This window comes from Rhinichthys klamathensis, unplaced genomic scaffold, assembly GCF_029890125.1.
Source record: "Rhinichthys klamathensis goyatoka isolate OS25496 unplaced genomic scaffold, OSU_Roscu_1.1 h1tg000046l_1, whole genome shotgun sequence".
Lineage (NCBI taxonomy): Eukaryota > Metazoa > Chordata > Actinopteri > Cypriniformes > Leuciscidae > Rhinichthys > Rhinichthys klamathensis.
The window spans coordinates 2,393,859-2,403,828 of NW_026606593.1; the positions used below are offsets into that span (position 1 = coordinate 2,393,859).

A 9,970-nucleotide genomic window follows, 5' to 3' on the forward strand; every position below is an offset into this window, starting at 1 on the left:
TGATTCGCGAACCAATTGTTGTTATGAACCGGTTCTTTTTATTGATTTGGTCGAACCAATTCACCTCTTAAATCACTCGAATTGTGAACTTGACTGTGTTCATATTCTTAAGGATGGAAACATAAGAAGAGATGTGCTGCATATGTTTATATTTATTTCGTTACAAAACATGACGTAAACGCAAAAGGAACCCATCTGTGCTATGACTCGAAAGAATCACTTTCTGAACTGGTTCATTAAAATGAACTGTTCGAATGAACCGATTCGCTGAAATGATTCTGACTTTCCGATGGCAAGTGCCGCTATTGGAATCGGTTTCAGAGATGTGTGGTTGGGTTGGGTGGGTTGGTTCGTCTGTGTAGGTGGTGGTGAAAGAGAAAAGCTGGTGCAATCCAACTTGCCAACTCCCGTACTAAAGGACAGCCTCTCCCACTAACGACACTTTATCTTGCACACCCTTTTTGGATCTCAAGTTGTATTTACATTGTATGTCATGTGGAAGGTCGAGCTTTTGAGCTGTTATCATTTAGATTGCATTTATTTTAGATTAAGCTTGTTATTGCTGACAGATGAGAGGTTAATAAAAAAATGCTTTTGTGCATAACACTTATAGCAAGGCATATTGGCACACTATGGGGTAAGTTGTCACAAAGGAAACTTGACAGTAATAGGAATAGCTTACTTTAAAACTATCTTTAAATATATTATAGGCTTTTTGAAAAACAGAATATGAAATACAAAACAATTTATTTGTATTATTTATAATATATTAAAAAGACATTATGTTTTGAATGATGCCTCTAACTATTCCATTATGACAACTTACCTTAAAGTGTGCCAACATGCCTTGCTATTCACCTTATTTTTCAGGTAAGTGCGGGCGTGGCCATTTGTGCGGCTTCCTGTGTCGTTCGCTTCCAGTTATTTTCAGCTGTACAAAACAACTCGTTATGCTGCTTGATATTGCAAACTGGTATTTCACCATATTACCTTAATTATTTTGCTGTTTGATTAACATTAAAAACAGAGACGGCAGCAGGAATATAGGCTGCTGTCACTTTAAGAGCTAATGCACAGATCCAATAAACTGTTACACACGTTTTATTTACGTTCACTTAAGACATAACTGACCATGTTATGTTTACAATGATACTTGCCGAGACGGGAGTTTTACATTATTTTGTTTTAATATGTCTGTTCAAGAGCTAGAAGACGTAAAAGAGAACTTAATTTAGTATTCATGCGTTGTCTGAGACACAGATTTCTGGGCGCACGCTTTGGATATTTGTCTAACGCATAGAGTTCCCTTTCACATCTTCTTGCGCTTGAATATTTAAATTGGGCTTAAACTTTCGTGACTATTTCGTGACGTTGCAGCACTGGCCTGTCAACTGTCACGAGCATTGCTTACGTTTGTTAATGTTCATGTTCTCACATATTTGCATTGTTAGAATTTATAAAAATGTTACCGGCCAACTGGCTATTGACCGTTTCATATACTTACAAACACCGATTTTTACTCGCATTTGGTGCTTGGCGAGTGTTCATCTTAGGCCCTATTCATGCATGCACACATTATTGTTGTTTTAAATCTCTCTATATACCGTTTGGGAAAATTGGATTTTTTTTTAATGTCTTTAAAATAATTCTCTCATGCATTTATTTGAGGACAAATACATTAGATTTTAAAATATATTAAATATTTTTAAACTGTGTTTTTGAAAAGCAGTGAGCATAAGAGACTTCTTTCAAAAACATAAAAAACCACAAATTATTCTAAACTTGTAGTCGAATGCAAGTTGTATACTACAAATATATATATATATATGTGTGTGTGTGTGTGTGTGTGTGTGCTAAACGGATTGACATGAATTGGAGTTTGGACATTCATCTTCCCTCCTGGTGTTAGTTATAATCGGATGCAGTGTGTGTGAGTGCTGGTGCAGCAGTTTGTGTATTAACAGATTAGGGCAGGTTAAAGGATAAAGGACGCAGACACACTGGGCTTTCACTGTATACTGTCATCAACCATCATCTTTCATTATCCGGCACCTGCCTCGGACATCCAGCTTATCTACATGAGAAAGTGGGTGCGTATCTACCCGGCTCATGTGATCGTGCAGAACTTTCTGCTTGCTTATTGTATGCATAAATGCACCTAATGTGTACCTGTGAAAATTTGAAAGAAATAATCGATAAATAAACAGAAGTATGGGGGTATGCATCTATTTCCACAAAATATCACTACTCAACAAAGCAGGTCAAAATGTCAGATTTTATTAGACCTGACAGTAGTTTTCTGCGAGTGCAGTACAGTGTTTCATAGCAGAGCATTGAGCATCTACACCATCTTTTAACACTTACAATGCATTTAATTCCATGCTGTATGCAAAACCCAAAATTATTTAATGACAATTAAGTATTTATGTTTACAACATGCAATTAACACTGAATGAGAAAAAATATGAAATTGTCTTCAGATTTTTAATAACAATTTGTCACATTTATAGTAATTTAATTAATAATTTCCGACATCAAATAATTTGCTTATCCACATTGCAAGCGAAAATACAACACAATCAAAACCATCAGAAATTTTTTATTAGGGTACGTTTACACGACAACGATGTAGCTACTAAAAACAGAAAAGTTTTTCCTTCGCATTTTCCACCTATACAGGCGACAAAGATGTCAAAACAATCCCGTTCACACGGATCTGCGAAAAAAGATTAAAAACGCTGTATTCTGCTGCTAGGCCAGTAGTTCTCACTTTGTAGACTGAACACGTAAAACGCATGAGCATGACGTCAGTGTTTTCACAAATTCGCATATTTGTAGTTTAGAAAGAAAACCGAACAGTATCGTTGTCAAAACTTGCACTTTGAATCCTGTTTTCAAAGGTTTGCGTTTCCAGGCCACCAAAACGCCATTGTCGTGTAAATAAACGTTCAAAACGCATAAAAAGTTTCCCATTTGTAGTTGAACATGGTGTTGTGTAAACGGCCCCTTAATCAGCAATGCGGAGATTTCTAAGTGGTCCTCACTGCAGTGCCAAATGATGTTAGCTCCTCCCCTCTGGACGTAATGGGTGGAGCTTGACCTCCAGCTGGTTAAGGGTGTGGTTGGACTGTCTAGCTCCACCCCTTACGTCCAGCTGGACTTCAAGCTCCACCCATTGGCTTTGCAGTGAGCGCCTCTCGAGATTTTAGGCCAGTGAGATTTCACTGTGGGCGGGGCTACCCAGTGTGAAGCCAAATAAATAGAAACCTATATCAATGTGTTCTATCGTTTTTCAAGGTTGTTGGCTGGTTAGAACAAAATTTGTTTTAAGAGAGAAAGCTTTATCGTGTCATGGGTAGCACCAACGCTATCTCACGACCAATTCGTCCGAATTTGACGAGTGATTAAAAGATGGCTAATTCGTACGAATTCGTACGACCTCACTCGTACGATTTGTCTAAACCCACGTGATGGGTAGGTTTAGGGGCGGGGTCAGGGGTAGGTCATTCGTACGAATTCATACGAATTGGGCAACTCGTCAAATATGTACGTTTTAGCAAAAATCGTACTAATTCGTACGAGTGAGGTCGTACGAATTGTTACGAATTAGCCATCTTTTAATCACTCGTCAAATTCGGACGAATTGGTAGCACAGTGTAACTACTATTGTTAGAAGGAGCTTATACCCTTGTGAAAAAGAAGTACTTTTAGCATATATTTAAAAGGAGTACTATAAATGAAATAATATAATCAAGTGCAAGTTGAATTAATGTTTTCAGATATTTCATTTCATGTTATACACAATTAAATACAAATGTATTTAGTTTAAATTTGTTAAATGTGAGTAGTTAAACTTAAGAGTGCTTTTTCACCCATTTAAGTAGGACTTACATCTTTAATTTCATAATTGCTTTGTTGTTTTTGAAAGTGTGATGTCGAATGGTAAACTAAAATATGCTTTAATGTCATTTCTATTGAAATGTGTATGTCATGTATTTAGATATACAAGTTGCAATTTAGTATATTTAAAAATATTTAAAAGTAATATCGAATAACACTACAGTTACAAGTCACAAGGGCATTGTTTTGCACGTTTCGGTTATTCCAGTTTACAATATTTTACAAACATTCATATGGTAGCAGTAGTATATTACTGAATCAGCCTCTTTTAGGTGTATGAATTTGTAAATGGGAAAAGAATATATAATATAACGTTCAGTTAAGACAACTGCTCAGTCACTCTTAAATATTCAACCATTCATGGTGGAAATTTAAGCACATTGCTAGTCATTTCTCCTGACAGGAATGAACAGACGTTTACTCACCCCAAGGTAATAAAACATTAGAGTGCTGCAGAATTGGCAGTGTAATCATTCATCATTCAAAAGACTTCTCACCAAATTGGGTGAAATTATGATGCTGTTCATTTATTTCAGAAGCAACCATTTTAGAGTATCAATGAAGTATACAACTCTTTGAGATGTGTGTTTAGGTCAATAAAACGGATATATGTATGTATATAAAAATACCAAAACATGAATTAATTGATTGATTAGCACTCTCAGCCTCCAGCTGGACAGATTTCAGTGGTCAGATGAATCCGACTCTTTAGCTGGTCGCTCCAGACGCCCCTGCTTCGGCTTGGTCTTCAGGAGGGTTTACCTGGTTCAGCAACAGGAGCTTCAGCAAAGGATCCAAATACTCCATGATGGTCTCCTTCACTCCTTTCTCAAGCAGGTAGCCCTCGGTTTCGATCTCCACATTCTCCTGTCCAGCAACGGCCTCCATAGACGTATGCAGGAGGCGCACACTGGCCAACACTGAGCTCTGTAGACGAGATGCCATTGATATGGAAAATGAAATGGGTGGTTAGTACAGGTATAGTAGAAATCAAGATAAAGGTTATAAAATATTAACTTAAAAAGATATTTATTAACAGGAATTTCTGGGTGTTTATTTGTGAAATTATATATACTAAGTGTATGTACTGAAATTTACCCTTTTCTGCCACACTTGGTAGCCTAGTTATCACAAATGCATTTCAGTTACTGTAAGACAGAACTTATTCATATCAACTGAGGTGATGTATGAATTTATGGTAACACTTTACAAAAAGGACCCATTAGTTAATAAAAAATACTGCTGTTCATTGTTCATCTCAGTTAGATTAAATAATATCAACAGATACCATTTTAATAATGCATTAATAATTGACAACATTAACTAAGATTAACAAATGCTTTAGAACTTTTTCATTGTTGGTTCGTGTTAACTAGTGTAGTAAAAAACAAAATTACAAACAGAACCTTATTGTAAAGTGTTGCCCAATTTAGCTTTTGTAGCATAGGGGTAGTTTAAAAAGAGATTTAAGTAAACTAAACTGGAAAATGAAATTGGCTAAACCTTGTTGTCCACAAACCAACTGATATTAGTTAGGGTAGACAGCATATTTGATTTTTAATGCGAATGAAAACAAAGTGGTGATCTGTTCAATGTCCATTCAGTGCTGTATATTGTCTAAAAAGGTGGTTGAAGGTTTGATTTTCAAAACTCATGCTATATATATATGAGGTTTTTTTTTTCGTATCTTGGAAATTTGTTGGAAAGATTAAATATTTCCTATTCTACCGTACACAACACTACAATCCATTGAATTCATTGGTATGTCTATCCCTCTCTAGTCTTAGCCTTAGATGTCATGCCCACGCACTGTTGGCTGGGCGTCTGATGCATATGGCACACAAAATTGGAAACACTTCAGGAGTTTCGAAGTCATCATTTGAAACTCTACAGGTTGAATTCTACAGTATTTCCGGGAGACATATGTCTAGTGTTCTTTAACGTTCCACCCTTTGTGATGCCAAACCCCCTCATGGAGGAAGAAAGCTGTCGTGTTTTCAACTCAATGACAATGAGCGCTAACCAAAATCAACTAAGTTGACGGCATACTTCCAAGAGTTTTACATGGCGGTCTGTTATTGTTGGGACATCGACTTTACATCTTCACGACCTAAATATGGCCCTGAACAAAACGAACTGTGATTGGTTGCTTTACATGTCAGTCAGACGGCCTCCTGGTTGGTCCTTGGCCAATGAAAGCTCCAGACCTTCTGCCATCAAACTGAAGGTCTGGCTACGTGAGACTAATCCCTCTCATTTTAATTTATGTTTGAATAAATATGGTGTCTACCCTGATTAAGGTCCATTGCGTACAAGCAAACCTGTGACAATGTACCTGAATCATAAAGACAGAGAGAACCGCAGCTCCAATGGTGTTCATCAGACCCATGTAATAGTTGACCAGGGCTTCTCTGCAACCATGAATGAAGAGGTTGAGTTCTTCGGTCTCATGCTCGTAGTTGTAGTGGGCAGAGTTGTTGGTGATTTTGTATTGGATACAGGGTCTGGGAGAACTAGGGTTACAGCAACTGAAGGGCACGCCGTCAACCAAGTAACGGCCATCCACATTGCTCTTAATGCGGCTAGAGGATTGAAGATGAAGAAAATGGAAGAAAAGAGCATTGAATGATTGCAAACTGTCATGGCAGGTCATATGAGATAGTTCTAAAAATTGAAATTTTCCTCACTTGTACTTTATGCTTTTTATTTAATTGTACCTTTGTGCATTTATACAGTGCAGTTATATTTAACATTTTCATTTGCGAAATGCGGTCATTTCAATAATAGTAATACATGCAATTGGGAATCTCCCACACAGATTTTGAAGTTCAGTTTGGTCACATGGACCACATTGACCAATAGAAAGCTGCTTGGTTTGAAAGTGACTTTTGTGTGAGCTACATCGCTACACTATTGACGATAAACAATGGACCTTTTTGCTGACAAATTTCACTAATGTGACTGTACATTTATTAACAGACACATGAATGTCTGAGTCAACGTTTGCACCTTTGTCTTGATAGCATGGCTATAACATGACATATAGCCTATAATAACACGCTCTCACACGGTTTTTTTTAAGCATTGTTGGGAGGAGTAAAATTTACATATGTGGTTGCATCAACAACCAGATGCATTTAGACTTGACCAGTTTCGTCCAGAATGCGTCTCAGATCACCTCCTGAAGTGCTTTTAGTGATTGGATTTAAATCCGTCTCGAATGCGTTTCGGAGGGTATAGCTATCTGATCAGAGAAAGCACATGAAGTGACCAGGAGTAAACAGGCCCTAAGGTAACTACATGGGTTAGGATTAAGGTTAGGTTTAGGGGTAGGTTCAGGGTTAGTACCTAGTTATCATCCAGTTATTGTAAAATGGGGAACGGGACTGTAAAATAAAGTGCTGCCAATTTTTCAGAACTAATTTCAAATTTCTAAGCCATTTTGGTCTCAAAGTGATTTTTGTGCAAGGTCAGTATAAAGTCTGAAGTCCTCCTCAAGTTCACATAGGTGTCCTAAGAAGAGTAAGCGCAGAGATAGTTTACCCAAAAATGCCCAATACCATTTACTCAATTACCAAATAAAGGGATAGTTTATCCAAAAATGAATATTCTGTCATCATTTGCCTACCTCCATGTCATGGAACTTTAGTATGCATACTAAACCTGTATGCAATTATTTATTCTGTGGAACACAAAGGAAGATTCTTGGATAATTCCCATACAATGAAAATCAATGGGGTGCACTGTTGTTTTGGACCCCAAAATCATTGTATGGACAAAAACAGTTGAAACATTCTTCAAAATATGTTCTTTTGTGTTCTGCAGAATGACATACAGAACTGGACATGAAGGTGTGTAAATGATGTCAGAATTTTCATTCTTGGATGAACTGTTGTATCCTTTAACACTTTTAATTGACATTTCCTTTGACTCACTCCTTAACTTCCTTAGAGCTGAAATCCAGGTAACGGTTGCTGATCCACTGCACCTCAAACCAATCCCTGTAGTCGCTGTTTCCACAGCACTGGAACTCCATCTGAAGGCGATCAATGGTCTGCTTCTGGTAGCAGCGGCCAGGGGTATCGGTGTCCTTGTAGAAGCGAATGCCGTTCTTCAAGCCGATTTTCAGCGAGGACTCTAGGTTTCCCATCATGGCGTAACTCAAGATGACTGAAAACAGCATGAGGGTGGTGAAGAACATCGAGCATCCATAGAAGGGCTTCAGGAAGGTCTTCCATTGTGGGAAACGACCCGGATCTAGGGCGTCCTGGCAGATTCGACTGGCAAAATAATTGATGCCCATTGAAGCCAGACCCACAATCAACAAGGTGTTGGGCACACAGTGGATGTCTGTGTTGTCCATTACCTAAAGGACAGGAGGATGTTGATGTCAGTCCATTTTGAGCTCAGATTGTATTGCGCTCACTGTGTACATTGAGTTTGCTTCAATGGTTAGCTCAATCAAAAATCAAAGTTCTGTCATTAATTACTCATCCTCATGTCGTTCCAAACCCGTAAGACTGTCGTTCATCTTCAGAACACAAATGAAGAGCTTTTTGATGAAATCTGAGAGCTTTCTGTCCCTCCATTGACAGATACGCAACTACCTTCAAAAAGTTCATAAAGAGATCGTAAAACTAATCCATATGAATTGAGCGGTTTAGTCCAAATTTTCTGAAGAGACTCGATCGCTTTATATGATGAACAGATAGAAACGCAACACGTTTGATCTTCCACAAGAACCAATGAGGTTTGTTCTCGCGCGTCAAGCCTGTTCGGTTGAGCTTCCATGTTCGCTGATCAATGTTTAAATGTGAATAAAAGCCTAAATTAAATCTGTTCATCATATAAAGCGATCGAGTCTCTTCAGAAAATTTGGACCGCTCAGTTCACATGGATTAGTTTTACGATCTCTTTATAAACTTTTTGAAGCATCAAAGTGGTAGTTGTGTATCTGTCAATGGAGGGACAGAAAGCTCTCAGCTTTAATCAAAAAATGTGTTTTTCCGAAGATGAACGAAAGTCTTACGGGTTTGGAACGACATGAGAGTGAATAATTAATTACATAACTTTCATTTTTGAGTTAACTGTCCCTTTAAACAATCTTTGGAGAGTGAGCAATGTTTTATTAGAGTAGATATATAAATCAGTGTAGAATAAACAAAGTATGTTCAATAATTTTTTTTAATAAGAGAAAGCTTTTGGTTGATACGTTAAAAGCACTGAGTTGTGGCTTTGTTTTCCATTATGTTTACAGAGAGATTCGAGTGAATTTGATAATCCATTGGGACTGTTGTAAACCAATTAGTAACTCCCTAAGCTTCATCAAAGGATTTTTCCTTGCTTACTTTAAAGAAAAAAAAAATTAAATCAGAATTTCCTTTCTATTACACATAGTATAATCATTCTCATTTGGTGGGTGTGTCAATACAAATATTGGTGTGAGTAACTAGACATGCATGGCCCTCTTCACTCTTTATCAGCTGGTTGATTATGACCCATCTAGACGGTTGAAGAGCTCATTTGCAAAGGACAGTTCCTTAAGCCAATTATGACCGGCTTAGATAATATTTATATTCACTTGGGTTAATCCATGCCAGATATTTCTGAATCGTTTGAGCCCTTAACATAGTTATTTAGTCATTATTAAGATATTTGTCAATTTACAATAGAGATTCTATAAACTTCCATAAACTAAATCAAGGCCACTACTAAAATATATATATATAGAAAAAACACCTTTGCACAAAAGGTTACTCACACTGTTGCTAACACTGAATGTGTCAATGGCAATTTTAAAGCTCAAAACGAATTATTGCATAACACATGGAATTATTAGCAAAAAACATCAAGCAGATGAAAAATATGAGGGTTAAAACTAAGGATACCTCTCCCCTCCTTCGAAGCTCAGTCTTTAGGAAGCATCCTAAAGTGAAGGTAACCGCTCCACCCAGAGTTGAAATCCATGAGAGCAGCCACAAACCCTGGGCCAACTTCACCCTTTTCTGAAAAGTGAACTTCATCTTACCCACAACCATTGTGAAAGAGTATTATGATGTAAACTTGAGAA

The 9,970-nt window shown here is 37.4% G+C and overlaps 1 protein-coding gene across 1 annotated transcript; it reads right to left on the minus strand.

The window, feature by feature from the left end:
• Positions 1–4,295: 4,295 nt before the first annotated feature.
• On the minus strand, positions 4,296–9,970 carry rom1a (retinal outer segment membrane protein 1a). The gene is made up of 4 exons (XM_056247353.1): positions 9,789–9,970; positions 7,836–8,266; positions 6,236–6,482; positions 4,296–4,827 (listed from the first exon to the last, which is right to left on the minus strand). The coding sequence occupies exons 1-4, from the start codon at positions 9,936–9,938 to the stop codon at positions 4,609–4,611; spliced, it is 1,047 nt and encodes a 348-aa protein (XP_056103328.1). The 5' UTR covers positions 9,939–9,970; the 3' UTR covers positions 4,296–4,608.

Coding starts and splice junctions, on each gene's coding strand:
- rom1a (XM_056247353.1), bottom strand. CDS start 9,938: ATGGTTGTGGGTAAGATGAAGTTCACTTTTCAGAAAAGGGTGAAGTTG. Junction 8,267..9,788: donor AGCTTCGAAGGAGGGGAGAG/GTATCCTTAGTT, acceptor CCTGTCCTTTAG/GTAATGGACAACACAGACAT. Junction 4,828..6,235: donor TCTCTGTCTTTATGATTCAG/GTACATTGTCAC, acceptor TCTCGTCTACAG/AGCTCAGTGTTGGCCAGTGT.